The 17,239-nt window shown below is 43.6% G+C and overlaps 1 protein-coding gene across 4 annotated transcripts in view; it reads right to left on the bottom strand.

The window, feature by feature from the left end:
* The window catches only part of Dip2b (disco interacting protein 2 homolog B), a 192,750-nt gene that overhangs the window by 75,328 nt on the left and 100,183 nt on the right, over positions 1–17,239 (bottom strand). For 3 of the 4 annotated variants that reach the window (XR_007588789.1, XM_050122406.1, XM_050122407.1), the window contains exons 5-10: positions 9,672–9,884; positions 7,722–7,868; positions 6,863–6,982; positions 3,386–3,583; positions 2,223–2,314; positions 242–352 (exon numbers count right to left, since the gene is read on the bottom strand). Coding sequence is in view for 3 of the 4 variants with exons in the window: in XM_050122406.1 (XP_049978363.1) it covers positions 242–352; positions 2,223–2,314; positions 3,386–3,583; positions 6,863–6,982; positions 7,722–7,868; positions 9,672–9,884 (881 nt within the window). In the remaining variant the exon portion in view is untranslated. The remainder of the gene's footprint in view (positions 1–241; positions 353–2,222; positions 2,315–3,385; positions 3,584–6,862; positions 6,983–7,721; positions 7,869–9,671; positions 9,885–17,239) is intronic. The other variant, XM_050122408.1, reaches the window with a different exon arrangement.

Genomic DNA, 17,239 nt, shown 5'->3' with positions numbered 1-17,239 from the left:
CCCTCCCCCCTCCCTCCCTCCCTTCCTTCTTGACAGTATCTCTCTGTATAGCTGTCTTAGAACTCACTATATAGAACAGGCTGGCCTCAAACTCACAAGAAATTCACCTGCCTCTGCTTCTCAAGTGCTGGGATTAACGGCAGAGGCCACCATGCCTAGCGATTACATAGCTTCTAGTGTCACCGAGTCAGTCCAGTGCCTACTGTATCATAGCGGAAGACATTTAGCACAGAGATGTTACCTTTCTGGTCAGTGGTACTTCTATAGGTACCGGAATCACTTCTGCCAGGAGACATCCATAAAAAGCCACCATAAACATGACTGGATCATTGTTGGGGTAAACCAAGGCAACCTAAAATTCCCAAAGACATTACACAACAGTGGAGCGCAGACTGGTTAACTCTATACACATAGAACATTTTCCATGGACACAATAAGTCAAACAATTTAACAGTTACTCATTCTGAAGGAAATTAAGTGACTTAGAAGGACAAAAACATCTGGTAGGGACACCATCATCCCCATTGTTATACCATAGATTCTGGGGTAGAGGTTGTAGCTCAGAGAGTATTTGCCTCATATAAGTACCCATTTACATTCCTAGGAACACCAAAAAGCAAAGCTAAAACCTAAAACTTACACATTTTGAGACATAAAAATGCAATTCATTATCATTATTGTAAAATGTTTCATTTAATCTTAGTTGTGATTCAGAAGCAGACAGCTTGTCTAATATGTTAATTACTTAGGAAGCTTAATGCAATTTACTTTAGTGCAGGGTTAAGAGCATAAATGTGGTGGACATCTCACGACAGAACAGCATGTAATTTAGAGCTGTGTATGTCTCAGGGGGCGCCTACAAGTGTTAACCAGCTCAGTCACCACACTGGGACCACACAGGCCTGTTCTTAACCATTTCACCGCACCAGTCCCTAGTCACTCAACATGCAAGTGGTCCAGCATGAAGGCATTTGGTAACATATGAACAACTGCAAATACAGTTGGTTCATTAGCAAGAGGTAAGCCAGGAGAACATTAAAAGCCCTATGTGTGCAAGCCTGTGATTTCTTCTGCTAAGTCACTTTACTCAAGGATGTAAAACCACTTATCTTACTACACTGTCGCGCTTGTTCTCTGGCTGGAATATTCGCAGATTCATGTTTGAAATCTGATCACATCACTGGATTCTTTTAAATTTCTTTTATTTATTATTACGTTTGGATAAAATATGCGTGTGGGTGCCAGGTGCGTGCCACAGTGTTTGTGCTTAGGGGACAACTATCAGGTCTGTGAGTTCCAGAGATGGGACGCAGATGCGAGGCTTCTACAGCAAGCCCTTCATCCCGTGAGCCACTCCTCCAGCCCCTTAATCACTGTGTTCCTATTTCTTCTCAATTTGCAATCAAACTGCTTAAACTCACTCCAAAGCTGAGTTCAATCTAAACCATTAAATTGTCCTAGAGGTCCAAAAATAATTCCACAGAACGAAATAGCCTTCTTGACACTTGGGTAGGCAAGCATCGCCTGCTTAGGGTTCAGTGACTCACAGGAAGTCCTCAGTATCCGTCTGTACAAGTAAAGCCATACTTTAAGGATTTCTGGGACATTGTAAAAGCATTTTTAAATAGTTACTTGAGGATCCATGAGATAGCCTAAGAGTGCTCGCTACCAAGTCTGATGACCTGAGTTTAATCCTCCAGGACTTACGTGGTGGAGAGAGTCAGCTCCCATAAACTGTCCTCTGACCTCCACAAGAACACTCATGTTCACACACACACACACACACACACACACACACACACACACACACACACAAATGTAAAAAATATTTTCTTAAAAAGGTTACATTAAGAAAGTCTGCTTATTAGTCTACTAAAAAGAAAGCTGGGGTCGGTGATATGGCTCAGTGAGAAGTGCTGGCTGAGCAAGGCCGACAGTCTCAGATTGATGAAAATGCACTGGCTGGTCTTACAGGGACCAGGGGGCCCTTTCCAGCATAGTGGGAGCTCACGACCACTTCACAGCTCCAGTTCTAGGGAATCTGATGTCCTTAGGCACCAGACACGTGGTATAGATAGACACACATGCAGGCCGCACACCCATACACATAAAACAAGTAAGCATTTTAAAAAGGAATAATGTAAGTCTTATCATTGTACAACAAAGCCCGGGGCATATATCAGAAACAAATACCACCTTTCTAAACAAACAAAATAAGTTACCCTGTCTCCAGGCTTTAACACAGGCTCATTTTTGGTCCCCAGTTTATTAAGCAGCGTGTAAGCCAACTTTAAACTTCTGCTCCACAACTTCCCTGAGAAAAGAAAACAATCAGACAGAAGAGATTATAGGCCTATTTCAGCCAGAGAGCACTGGGTTCAGCATGCAGACAGTCACCAGCGGCTGCGATGAGCTGGCACCACCCTCCCCAACACAGAAGTCTCCCCTCAAGCAGCCTCTCGGGCACTTTAAAGAGCCACTCTTGCCCAGGACAAATGAAGCACACCCTGCCTTACTTAACAGTTCAAGTTCTTTCCTGCCATTTGTTTTTTCTCTTTTTCTTTTTGAGACAGGGTCTTACTATCCTGGGACATGCTACGTAGACCAGGCTGGCTTCAAGTCCACAGACATCTGTCCACTTCTGCCTCCCAAGTACTGGGATTAAGGTGAGTGCCACTGATATATGGCTCATTTCAATTTTTTTTTTAAAATAATGTAACAAGAGCATACTTAATACCTTTAAAGAGAGGACAACATTTTTTGTTTGTCTGCTTTACAACACAAGACTAAAAAACAGTTGGCTATGTCCTAGGGTTTTCTGGAAGGTTTAACTCAAATGATTAAAAAAATACTATAAATGGAGTAAGCTGAGCATGGGCTCCTAACAATAATGCTACCCTGCAGAGACTGAGGCAGGAAGATTTCTTCTGCTTCAAGGCCAGACTGGGTTACATAGTGAAATTTTGTCTTATAGAACTAAGATCAAAAGAGAAGCTGGTTCTAGGAGCCATACAGCTATACTCATAGGTGTCAGATGACCGTTGGAGGGAGGGGCTAGTCAGTGCCACGATTTATGCCTGCAACTCAGAAATCAGGAGACTAAGAGAACCGAGAGTTCAAGGCCATCCCGGGCTACATGAACTTTCTCTCAGAAACATAAAACAAACAAAAACAAATCTTCTAATGTAAAAACAAAAAGGAATCTTCTTTTGCTGCCCTTAAACCTAGCTGCTTACCCACATCACTTTAGCAAATGAAAGTGTTTGGCAATAGCTCCACCTGGAACACAGGGTCTAATGAAATAATCCAGACACATGCAACCGAGAACTACCCAAAGAAGCGCTGCCCCGAGTCCTTGAGAAATCTTAGCGCAGTGGGGACCCACCGTATGTGAGTGTATATACTGGTTTCCCAGACATGTCCAGCCCGGTCAGACAGGGGCACTTGGCTTGGGTGGAGCCCCAGCGCTGCAGGGCAGATTCCAGCGCAGGGGGCCAGTTACAGATGACTCCAAGGGGCTCTCCCTTCACTGGCATCATTTGTCGGCCCTCAGGCCTTGGTTGGTTGGGATCTGGCTGAGGTACTGCAGCAAACAGGCAAGAAGATGAAGTAAGTTCACGTGTTTCTAACTCCAACTCGAACACATTTTCCTCTGTCTCTCTCTGGCTCATTCTCGCAGTGAGGCGCTAGGGCTTCCATCATCCTCCCAAGGAGTTACAGCTTCCAGGGAAGGGATGGCTTACTCCCATCACAGCTTACAGAGCCCCAAATGCAAGGGCTGCTTAACGGTGTTAGTTGAGTGAAGAGAGAGGAACACCTACACCAGGCATCAGAGAGATTGTTTATACTCAAAATATACGCTGTAGGTTTTTCTTTTTTTAAAATATTTATTTATTTATTGTGTATACAATATTCTGTCTGTGTGTATGCCTGCAGGCCAGAAGAGGGCACCAGACCCCCATTACAGATGATTGTGAGCCACCATGTGGTTGCTGGGAATTGAACTCAGGACCTTTGGAAGAGCAGGCAATGCTCTTAACCTCTGAGCCATCTCTCCAGCCCCGCTGTAGGTTTTTCTATAGTGAACAAGTGTTATTCAAATAATTCTTTAAATCCTACATTTCTTTTGTTTATTGTTGGTTTTGGTTGTTTGCTTTTGTTTTTAAGACAGGTTCTCCCTATCTAGGCTTGGTTGGCTTGGAAATTGATACATAGACCAGGCTGACCTTGACCTTATAGAGAGCCACCCACCTCTATCTCCCACTGTGCTCAGTCTTAAACTCTATATTCTCATAGAAGAAAAGATAATTTACATATAGGCTAAATACTCAAGTAATTACTGTGTACCAACCAAGTGCACAGACTATAGTAAACTGGAAATGTGAACAAGCTGGGTGTGGGAGCCCATCCCCATAGTCTCAAAGTTCAGGAGGCTGAAGCAAGAACAAGATCAAATTTAAGGTCTGCCAAGGAATACTGCCAAGACTCTTGTCTCAACAAAACACGTAGAGAAAACAAACACTGCACTTCCAGCTACAGAGTGCACAGGGGCACACAGACAGTGATACCTCAGCTCCGCTGTGACTCATCAGCTGGTGACGTTCTCTCTCTTGTACTCCGAGTGTGCAGTCACCCACTGCCCATGTTAGCCTGGTTTTGCTGTGTGCATGCCCTAGTGCATACTGCAGCTATATATGGGCTGGAGAGATGGCTCAGTGGTTAAGAGCACTGGTCTCTCTTCCAGAGGACCCAGGTTCAATTCCCAGCACCCACATGACAGCTTACAGCTGTCTGTATTTCCAGCTCCAGGAGATCTGATACCCTATTCTAGCCGGTCAGCAAGCATGAAAGTAGTACACATACACACATGCAGGGAAAACACCCATCCATACAAAATCAATCAGTATAGACAACTAAAAATAATAAGAAGAAAAAACTGTTCTTTGTAATTCACTATTATGATGGAATTGCTTGACTCATTCTTTTTTTAGAGTTAGCACATAAAGCAGGGGGCTTCCAAACAGCATTTTATACATCTGTATCATTACATTTCATTCTTGCTCATCCCCATCCCACCTCTCCTACCCGCTCCTGCTGGCCTCCCTCTTCCCAAGCAGACTTCATGTCTGCTTTCACATCATGTGAATTCCATTTCTCTCTTAGCCCCACCTCTGCTAAGACTCCCTTCTCCCCTTTCGCAGTGCCCCCTTTTCAGGACCTGCACACACACACACACACACACACACACACACACACACACACACACACACACAAAATCTAGATTCTGCAGGAAAAAGACATGCTGTCTGCACGTTTCTGAGTCTGGCTTATTTACATAGTGTAATGTTCCCTATTTGCATCCATTTCTCTGAATTCCTTCTTCTACTAACAAAATACTCATTTCACTCCTTATTTTGCATAATATTTTCAGACCATTAAGACCCTTAGATTTAATCTAAATTTAACAGGAATACCCAGGAGTAACCGTTATAAGCCACTTTATCTCTACAGAGACTGTACATCTGGGAGGTAGAGTTTTCCACTAGAGCTGTGTGCACACTTCCTCATGCTTCCAAAAGATGTTTTCCAAAAACAACCATTAGTCAAAGAAATCTATTTATAATTAGTAAAACACTGTTAGAAGCCGGCAAAGAGACCTGGAGGGATGGCTCAGCCGTTAAAGGCTAGGCTCACAACCAAAAACATAAGAGTTCGGTTCCCAGCACGACAGGCTCCAAAACCAGATACAATAAAAAAAAAAAAAAAAAAAAAAAAAAAAAAAAAAAAAAAAAAAAGCCGGCAAAGATCAGAACTAGTCTCCAATATGCCACATCCCATTACTATTCTGATATGATTATAGATTACTTCTAGTCTCAGGACAAGCAAACAAACTGACAGGGCTTCCTGATAGTTCTTTATGCAGGAGAGTCCATCAGTCTAGAGACACAGGTGTGCAGTCTCCTTGGTCCCCTCCACTCTTTGTGAGTCTGCCATGAGCTTCAATCACACAGAATGGCTGTTCTTCACCCACACTCACACCCTCTCCCTTCTCAAGTTCTCTTATGAAATCCAGGATATCATGATTTCACCAGTGAATGGTTTTTAATTATTGCACAAAAAAATTCTGATGCTCGATCACCTGTCTTCAACCACACACACAGGACTAACTTCTTACCTCTCCCATTTTCTCTAACATGAACATCCTGGCTAACCTGTTTCTACACTGACTCATTTTAGAACTGACTGGTTTTCATCACAATCAGCATGAAGGAAGGAAGTGCATCTTCATGTCTTTAAATGTCTTTACTACCTGCCACTCTGTCTTCTGGAAAGTGAATGTGTGTGCACTGACTGGCAGAGTCAATAAAAGGCCCATCTGTATTACAAGAAAGAAAGCAAACCTTTGAGGCTGGATTTGTTATCGACACGCTCAAAAAAATACAAATTACAAATAATTATAGAAATCATGTATTTCTAGGCGAGTGAGATGGTTCAGCAAATAAAGGTGTTTGCCATCAAACCTGCTGGCCCAGAACCTGCATGATGGGAGAGAAGCAGCTTTCGGAAGTGGTGCTCTGGTCTCCACACGTGCTCGCTCTCTCTCTCTCACAGGCACACACACCATGCGCCTTCTGACTCAATGACTGAGTACAAAGACCACACTAACAAGGATAGCTCTTAGTTCCCAGTCCTCCCTGTCCCCATCCCTTCTCCAAGACCTAACACATAAATGATCCTGAGGGAAACAGCACAGCCACGTGAACTCCCTGAGTAAGAACCATGCCACGTTCAGCCTTGACCACATCCACCCAGCGTGTACTAGCTGCTAGAGAGTGTGTGCTTCTGGCACTTTCACTACTACCTTCCACAATTTCTTCAGAGTCGTCCACAAAAAATTCCTTTAAGGGGGGTCTTTTGGGTCGTTTCAGTGTGCTGAGAAGCTGCTGGATTTTCGTGGATACTCTGCTACTGACAGGAACACCTGTAAGGGGAAAAGCAATGGTAAATTCAGTTAAAATTCATTGAGCTCAATAATACATTTTATTACCTCAATTACCTCATTCTTCTCTTTAAAAAACTTACCTATTAAGCTTTTTATTACCAATGAGACTTTTAAGGATTTAAATGCCTTGTTTATTGAAACTGTGATTTCTCTTTCTTACCCTTATTTCCTTTCCTCCTTCCTCCCAGATCATCTTCTTTTTTTTTTTTTCCTTCAAGACAGGGTTTCTCTGTGAAACAGCATAGCTGTTGTAGAACTCACTCTGTAGACCAGGCTGGCCTCAAACTCACAGAGATCCTCCTGCCTCTGCCTCCCGAGTGCTGGGATTAAAGGCGTGCGCCACCACCTCTTGGTCCAGATTTTATTTCCAGCTATGCTTGCTTGGCCTTTGCCATCTTATTCTATTCAAAAAGGACCAAATATACACTTGACAAACTTTCTAACAACAGGAGATAAACCCAGCGCTATGCTAAGTGTGCAGCTAAAGTCCTCCCCAGGTTTCTGTTCCTTGTATAGCATTTTTTTTCTTCCACACTCGACTCACGGTGCTTTCTACAAACACCAGCATGGACAGTGACAAGAGGGCTGCGCATGGTGATGACGGGTGAGGCGGCAGCAGGTGTCTCTGCAGCTGGGGCAGCTGAGAAGAGCTGCTGGGCACAAGTTGCATTTTCCCAGTTGAACGTATACTCCCTAACCCTACCAAGGGACTCCATACCATCAGCCGTGTCCATAAGGCTGGATCTGTTGGATCCTTTGTGCATGCCTTTAACTATGCCAGAAGGTGGCAGGTCAATGTTTGCTGGGCGAAGTGAGGAAGAGGAAGAGGTAGTTGCAGTGACGTCAGGAGGAGCTGAGACATTCTCTGAGGGGAAAAGACAAAATTTAGAATCATATGGTATTAACAGTAAAAATTACACTCTAAATCTTTTGTTTTCGCTCTTTTAAAACACACTTTAAAAAATGTTTATTCTCTTATTTACTTATTTACTTCTTGCCTCAAAGTGCTTCTGCCTGCTGAGCTATCTCACCGGCCTAAAACAAACATCTCCATCAAAGTCTACTAGAACTCACTGGAGGAAAATGAAGGTAAACCAGAGCATATCAGCTTTCTAAAGCATAATTTTCAAGATCTGAGTAGATTTGGTCATTAGATCAAATCACATAGCCAATGTTTCTCAAAAGCATTTCCTTACAGAGTGGATAACAGGAATCCAATGTTTGTAAAAGTCACTCAAAAACAGAATCAAAGTGAGTAAGGTCCAATTCTACCAGTTCTCTAGGTCCTTGAACACTTCTGTATGCCATGTTTTATCTGGGATGTTTCCAGTTCTACCAAACCAGAACAGTGGCTTAGAGTGGGTCAGAGACCCATATTCTCAAAGGAAGGAAAACGAGATAGCCTACTTCTAATTTTGATGAGACAGCCCAGAGTTAAGCTGGACTCACTATCTGGCAAGGTTCCCCACATATGCTGCTTCATGGAAAAGTTCTTTTGAATTTTTTGAGACAGGGTCTCCTTAGCCAGGTCAGCTGACCCACAAGTGCTGGGACTACAGGTGCACACGATCTGGCTCAGGGTCCGTGGAAAGTAAGCTGGGGTGAGAACAGGAGTGCTGTGGGCTGGGAAAAAGCTACTGAATGAAGCTACCCCACACAAAAACTAGACAATGTCTTCTGAAGAAAGAAATTAGAGGACACAAACCATAGGACATAAAATAATCAAAGCTGCTTGCTGCCTGTGGCAGGGTAGTGGGGAAATGCCCGTGTGTGGCTGCACTGGGAGGCTCAGGGATACAGAGAAGAGCAAGGAGTGCAGGGCGGGTCACAACAGTGACATGTGGCAATCATATCCACAAGGTAACTATCATCATTAAAAAGTATAATCTTAATCTATAATTTTCCAGCCTTTTCAAAAATCAAATCAAATTGGAATATTATATAAAGTAACACAGGACGGTCACTGAGACAATTGGACAACGAAAAGTGACTGGTCGTCCAGGAAAAGGAGTACGACAGCAGACGCAGCATTAGGGCCATGACAGTGCAACTGGTACTGCCAAGAAGTAGAGCAGAGACCTGGTGGGGGACAAAACTCACAAATACATAAAGCAGAGCCAAGCAACAGCTAGACACCCTACGACAGCAGCAGCAGTAGCCAGCGGCTTGGTGTACCTCCCCACAGCCTGCGCACATCTCATGCAGCAACATCACCGCAGCGAGCAACATAAACCCAGTCTTTAGCCAGAGACAAAAGGCTTTGCCAACAATGGCTTAGTGTGAATTTACTCAGATTAAATATGTTATGTTTTATGGAATATAGATGATATTTCTGAGAACTCTGAGGTTTAGTAGCTCTTGATATAGGGACTATTTGTCTTCTGGCATAAACCCATACTAAGACTGGGGTTATATTTTGCAGTTTCAGTATTGCTTACAGAAATAGGTATGGCTTCAGGTGAGCAATATTTGTATCAATAATGTTGATGATACCTATTACCCCTACAACAATATATTACTGGTGCTTCTTTCTCTGCCTCACCAACTGTTTTCTGTGATCATATATTTCAGGCCACATTGAAAACCTAACATAATCATAAACTGTTTCCAGGATACTGGGGTGCCATATGAAACATTGGGTGGGCTTCTTGGGTAGATTAACTCCTACCTATTCGGGTATTGGCAAATACATCAGCTAGAGACCCACTGGTTCCTTTGACCTCTCCGTGGGACAGCGTAGAAGATGCGGATGAAGAGGTGGACGATCCCTGGACTGAGCGGTTGATCCAGGACTCGGCATTCTGCAAGCTTTGTTGCAGGGCAGCAGAGAGCGCAGCCTGGCGTCTCAGAGAACCCTCATCCTCAGAGGCCGAAGACGTGTCTGTGTGGAATTAGAGAAAAAGAGGTCTCGATCCTGCCTTGTGCACAGACTGTTCAGTTCTTGTTCATTGACTGCACAACCGATGTTGACACCAGTAAAACACCAGCATTCTCAAGTTAGATGATCAGGTGACATTTCTTAGACTTAGAAGAGAGATCTAGGGGACACAACTCACAAAACAGAATGCTGATCTCGGAAGACCACAGGAAACTTTAAAAAATTTTAATAATTTAATTAATTTGATAATTTAAGTAATTTTAATAATTTAATCAGTGTTTACATTCTTCTGGTTTGCTCGCTCATTAGAGACCTTGTAAGGGGTGGTCACATGGGTTTTTCTGGGTATCTGTCTCTGCTTAAAAGGAGAGGGCTGGTGGGGCACGCCTTTAATCCCAGCACTCGGGAGGCAGAGGCAGGCTGATCTCTGTGAGTTCGAGGCCATCTTGGTCTACAAGAGCTAGTTCCAGGACAGGAACTAAAAGCTACAGAGAAACCCTGTCTCGAAAATCCAAAAAATAAAATAAAATAAAAGGAGAGGGCTATAGGAGACATGGATACTACTTCTGCTGAAAAGTAGGAAGAGAGCAGGGTGATGAGATCTCAAGTGGGGGCAAGAAACTGTCTTAGCCTGGAGGCACTGCCTGCTCTACTGGACAAGAAACTGTCTTAGCCTGGAGGCACTGCCTGCTCTACTGGACAAGAAACTGTCTTAGCCTGGAGGCACTGCCTGCTCTACTGGACAAGAAACTGTCAGCCTGGAGGCACTGCCTGCTCTACTGGACAAGCTGGCTGGTCACAGGGTTAGGTGAGGTTTTCAAACATGACAGAGCCATGAGAATTCCCTTGACTGAGCTGGGTTCTAACTTCAGGAAGCAGGCCTAAATTAGAACAGTTTGCTAAAAACTCAAAGTGCAGACCCAGGGAAAACTTCTAAATGACACTGGGTAGCTCTAATTAGTGACCTGTGGGTTGAATGGACTCCTTCACTTTGCTCTTGTTTTTGCAGGACTAACAATGGAACCCACACATGCTGTATGAGCTAACTAGCAGAGCCCCAGTATCATTCAGTTTTTGGGGGCTTGAGACAGGTTTCTCACTCTGTAGACCATGCTGACCTCAAACTCAGAGATCCACCTGCCTCTGCTTCTCCAGTGCTGGGATTAAAGGCACCACCACTGCCCAGTCATTTTTGTTTTGTTTTGTTTTTTTAATAAAAGTGTTACGCTCAGTTCTGCAGAAATTTTTTGTCTAATTCAGATGAATCAGTGAGTCCAGGACATGCAGTGATTCAAAGAGCCAGAGAAATAAACAAGAGGGCAGAAAAAGTGCTAACACTCCATAATGGGAATTTGAGCTTAAAAAAAAAAAGAAAAAGAAAACCAAACCAAACCATGGTAATCCAGAATTCAGAAACCTAATCTATAAACCAGAGAGCCCAAATAAAGCAATGGCCACTACCTTTGCTTCTTGTTCAGACTACCAGCAATGCATTACCTCACATTAAAGGAGACGCACAGTCCAAGAACTGTAATGGTTTTAATGTACTCTATGCTGGAATCTATGTCAGGTCCTAGGGATGCTGAGACATATGAACGCCTGTGAGATAGGACCTACGGTATGGTACTGGCAACATACAACCCCACACAAGAACATAATGTGCCGTAAGCAATGGAAGAAATCCAGAACTTTGGGAGGAGGACTGGATTTTGAGTGCCTCAGTGTTAAGTGGAGTAGGTTATAAGGAGGTAGAAGATGGAGGCGTGGGGGGACAGACAGATGGAGACCCCAGAGAATTCAGTGATACAGCAAGAAGGCTCCCTGCAGGGAAAAGGTACACAATATAACAGGGTGTCAAAGGAAAACACAAGGACAATGGTGCTTAACAAAAGCAGTACTTCATAATTTCTAGAAAATACTTGAAAATTTCAACTCTATCTTGAAAGGAAAACATTCTATAAACAAGCAGAAAGTGGGGGGCAGGGAGGCAGTGAGACTTGTGACCCTCACCATGAAAATTTAGTGTTTTGGGGTAACATCTCAGAATCCCTCAAAGGCCTCTGGATTTATGTGCCCCTACTGTGCTGTTTTAATTTGTGTAAATCAAAAACCAGAATCAATCAATTTTTATTGGTAGTAAAACCCATATTTTCATTATTGGATTTGTGGAAAACTGACTGCATTATGTTTCTGTATTTGATCAATTATGTAATTAGGTGTAGTGTTTCAATTCAATTACCTGCTATGCCTGCCAGCCCTCCTCATGGTGTTTAATGGCTATTAGCTATGGAACAGCTTAGGCTAGGGCAAAATGTGGATGACTTTGGGGTCTGTCTTCCATGTGAACTCTGAGGACTCACAAGTTTACTTGTAACTCGAGGTTAAATGATTCATTGTGAAGCCTCACCCATTCAACAAATAAATATGCCTAAGCATGTGGTGGAGTTTCTTTTGTATTTTAATAAAGAGACTGGCTGGGCAATAGTGGCGCATGCCTTTAATCCCAGCACTTAGGAGGCAGAGGCAGGTGAATCTGTGTGAGTTCAAGGCCAGGCTTGTCTACAAGAGCTAGTTCCAGGACAGGCTCCAAAGCTACAGAGAAACCTTGTCTCAAAAAAAATAAAAAAATAAAAAAATAAAAAAAATAAAGACTGCCTGAAGATCAGAGAGTAAAACAGCCCCACTGGTCAGCCTTACAGACCAGGCAGTGGTAACACACATCTTTAATCCCAGGAGCCACACTAGTTGCCATAAAAACCGGGCACTACATGCCTTTAAAGGCACCAGAGAGGATTATAAAACGGGAGGAGGCAGCTCTCAGTTACAATCTCATTCTGAGATTCCTGGAGGCAGAATTGCCATTTCGGACTGAGATCAGGTAAGAGTCAGTGGCTGGCTGTTTTGCTTTTCTGACCTTCAGGTTGAACCCCAATTTCTGTCTCTAAGTTTTTATTAATCTTGCTTCATGAGCACTGTACCCGTGAGGGAGAATGAGATGCTGGGTGAGGAGGGCTTGGAGCCTTGTGGAGCTCATACTCCTTTGCCCTGCAGGGGAAGCAGGGATTGGCCGAGAGGCACAGCAATAACATCAGGTACAGCAAGTGAGAAAGGACAGTAGGTACAGAAAACAAGGCATATTTTAAGAAATTAACACAACAGAACCCAGCTGAAGCACACAAAGAAACCAAAAGAGGTGAGGGCACAATCAGGGAGCCTAAGGACATGAGAGGAAATATGCCTTCCTGAGGTCACTGTGGGCCAGCACTCGGCCCTCTCAGGCCCTAGAGGACTGATGAAAAGGTTTTTCTGTCTCTGCTCTGCCACAGGGTCTGATATTTTCCCTTAGTAACAGTTTAAATGAGGCACTGAGACGGCTCAGTCAAGAGCACTTACTTCTGTGTCAGAGGACCTGAGCTCAGATCACAGCAGCCTTGTCAACTCCAACTCCAAGGGAGACTGCACTATCTGACCCCTGGGCTTTCAACACAACAGCATACCATACCCAAGGTAAAAAAATAAATCTTTTCTTTTTAAAGACAGAATAACTTAAACAGTCTGTTCCTTTAGGATGAAAGCATGGAACAGAAAAAGGGCTCAGCAGTCAAGAGTACTTGTTCTCAACTCCTCCAGCGGAACCAGGTTTGATCCCAGTACCAATCTGGCAGCTCACAAATGCTGGTAACTCCCATTCCCGGGACTTCAATGCCCTTCTCTGGCTTCTGTGAATGCATAGATATACATGCAGACAAAACACCCATACATATAAAATAAAAATAATGAATGAGAACCAAGAGAACAGACCCCTGAAGGTTGGTAGAAAAAAAGAAAACCTTCTGCTCTGAGGGTCACAGCACCCAAGGGCGTGGCTGCTGCAGGTCACGTTCACGGGGAATTAACTTCCAGGGATGTGCAATGCTTAGTGCTGCTCTGGGATAGCCTCCCTTTCTTTCTTTTCCCCTTTTTGAGCCAAGCTTTGCTATGCAGCTGCAGTTGGATCTATACTAGAGTCTCCCCAAGCCTGTCTCTTGGGGGTGGGTTTATAGGCAGTAGGCCTCCACACTTGCCTGAGCCTACAACTTCACAAAAAAGAGAGAAAGAGAAAGGGCTCTTTTAAATATTATTATTTTGTAGTGTAAAAAAATGTCTACCAGAAATATTTGTAAGAAAATTTTGGCAAGATTAAAAAAAAAAGTGGGGGTTTGGGGAAGTTTTTTAAAAATGTATGTATTTGGGCTGGAGAGATGGCTCAGTGGTTAAGAGCATTGCCTGCTCTTCCTAAAGGTCCTGAGTTCAATTCCTGGCAACCACATGGTGGCTCACAACCATCTGTAGTGAGATCTGGTGCCCTCTTCTGGCCTGTAGGCATATTCTCAGATAGAATATTGTATACATAATAAATAAATAAATAAAATCTCATAATGTTTAAAGTTAGTAAAAAAAAATGTATGTATTTGTTGGAGAGTGTACCATGGAGAACAATGTGCAGGAGTTAGTCCTCTCCTTCCTTCAGCTATGGGTCCTGGGTAGGGAATTCAGGTGTCAGGCTTGGCGCACTGTCGTTATCTGCTAAAAACATTTTGTTTGACTGAGGTTTTTGAGACAGGGTCTTGTTTTGTAGTCCTGGAAAGCTTGGCCTTTAACTCGTAACAATCAGCCATTTTGCCTCCTGAGTGCTGGGATTACAGTCATGAGTCACTACCTAGAGCTCAAAACGTTTTGTTGCTGTTGTTTGGTTCTAGGGGCTGAATCTAAGATTTCATTCATGCTAGGCCAACACACTACTGCTAAATTATGCCCCCAGGCCAGAAAAAACCTTTAAAGCCTGGCTTTCTCTGTGCTGTGCTGGGATTTAACACAGCACCGTTGATACTGTTCACCAGAAGCCTATCATTTATTTCAGTGGTTTTCACATGGGGGTCACAACCCCAGTAGTGAATATCAGACTCAATTATGATTCATAACAGTTAGCAAAATTATAGCTATGAAGTAGCAAGGAAAGAATTTTATGGTTGGGGTCACCACTACGTAAAGAACTGTATTAAATAGTTGCAGCAATGAGAAAGCTGAGAACCACTGCTCTATTTGGGTTTTCTGGGTTTTGGTTTGTTTTTTCGAGACAGGGTTTCTCTGCTGTAGCCCTGGCTGTCTTGGAACTAGCTCTTGTAGACCAGGCTGGCCTCAAACTCACAGAGATCTGCCTGTCTCTGCCTCCTGAATGCTGAGATTAAAGGTGTACACCACCACCTGGTTAGAAAAAACTAATTTTAAAAGACTTATTAGGATGACAATGACACCTAAAGCACCTGACACCTGAAAGTCAACGACACACACTGAGAAACAGCAATATGAGCTGACCAGTTCCTGGAGAATAGTTACTATCAGAGCTGGAGATGGCTCGGCAGTTGAGAGCACTGACTGTTCTTCCAGAGGACCTCGGTTCAGTTCCCAGCACCCATATGGCAGCTCACAACTGTCTATAACTCCAGTTCCAGAAGATCACATGGTGTATACATATGCATACAGGTAAAACCTTCAAGTGCACAAAATAAAAAATCTTTTTTAAAAAAAGAACAACAAAGGAAAACACATTCTGCCATTCAGCAATATGCCAAGCTTAGGTCTAGACACTGGCTAGAGAGTAACAACAATCCCCTGAGGCTACAGGTGACACCCACAACCCTACAACCACTCAGAATAACACGTCACCTCAACTGGGCATGGAAGAGGCGACTTCAAGCAAGTGCTTCCGAGAACAGAGGAACAAACCTGCCAATGGAACAGGTAAGGCTTGCTTGGCGGAGGAGAGAGTGGACAGGGCTCTGCCACACAGAAAAGTCGTTTCTCCTGCCTGATGACCGGCAACTTCAGCATGTACAAGAATACTTTGAGGAGAGATGGCTTTTACATAGGCAAGGGGAGATTTAAAACTTGAGAAGACGAATCTTTACAGAATAAGAAGGGCAGTGTACAGCATAGGGAAGGCTGGTTAGTTCTGGGCATCCAGAGAGCTCAGAGTTTCAAGGTGCTTGCCGCTCACCAGACAAGCTGAGTGCTTGACTCCCTGGACTCACATGGAGCAAGGAGAAAACTGGCTCCTGCAGGCTGTTCTCAGACCTCAACACATAACTTCCACACACTAATCAACAAATAAATGCAATTTTTATTTTTTTTTAAAAAGGTTCGTTCTGAAGATAGGGGCTGAGTCTATTTTAGGCTACAAATTCTGAACCATTTAAACTAACACTAAGCCCATGGGCGTGGACATTCATTCGCTATGCAGCTCTTAGAGAGACTGAAAACTACCCAAGAGAATTTTTTTGTTTTTTCGAGACAGGGTTTCTCTGTAGCTTTGGAGCCTGTCCTGGAACTCCCTTTGTAGACCAGGCTGGCCTCGAACTCACAGAGATCCGCCTGCCTCTGCCTCCCAAGTGCTGGGATTACAGGCGTGCACCACCACCGCCCGGCTTAATTTTTAATTTTATTATCTTTTATTTTTATTTTTTTTATTTTTCAAGACAGGGTTTCTCTATGTAGTCCTAACTGTCCTGGAACTCACGTTGCAGCACAGGCTGGCCTCGAACTCCCAGACACACACACATCACTAAACAGTTTTCCTGGGAACTTCCCACATCTATTGAAAGTCTGCTTAGAAAAACAAATGCTATATATACCCTGGGAGACAAGATACCATTTATGCTGTTTTGTTTTGGTTCTTTGAGACAGGGACTCATGCAGGCCAGACTGGCTTTAAATGGCTAAGAAAATCAGAAGGACCTTGAACTCCTCTGATCCCCATACCTCTACTTCCCAGGTGCTGGAATTACAGGCCTGCATCTTGACACCCAGGTTACGGCCCATTTGAATACTAGATTGAATATCTAACAACCCTTAGTGCTCTGAGTTTTCAGGAAAGCATATATTCAACACAAAACAATCCAGAAGAAGAGGCAAATATGTTAAGTAGCTTAAGGAATGACCTTTTGAATCAGTCCACTCTGGGAACTGCTATATGACTTAATGGGTAAGGTGCTTGTCACCAAGCCTGACAACTCAAATTCAACCCTGAGCTCACACGGCAGAAGGTGTGAACGAACACACACACACACACACACACACGTGAGTGTGCCCATACTAACTAGTGAACTAATAAACTATTCTGCACTTGGCTCTAGTTATGACACAACAATCAGATCTTAGACGTCTTCAACCTACTTGTTGCTTCCTTTTTATTCTTCTTGTGGGAAGGGCTCCAGGGACCAAACCCAGGGCCTTGTACAAACTGCATATGAAGTCAGCTCGTGTCTCTTCTTTACCAGCTCCCAAAAACAATCGACCTTGACACCATCTATGGATAAGTT

The sequence above is a fragment of the Alexandromys fortis genome, unplaced genomic scaffold (genome assembly GCF_014885135.2).
Source record: "Alexandromys fortis isolate MF-2015 unplaced genomic scaffold, M_Fortis_MF-2015_v1.1 scaffold_216, whole genome shotgun sequence".
NCBI classification, from domain to species: domain Eukaryota; kingdom Metazoa; phylum Chordata; class Mammalia; order Rodentia; family Cricetidae; genus Alexandromys; species Alexandromys fortis.
Note: the sequence above shows the minus strand (reverse complement) of the source record. Positions and strands in the feature narration are given on the sequence as shown.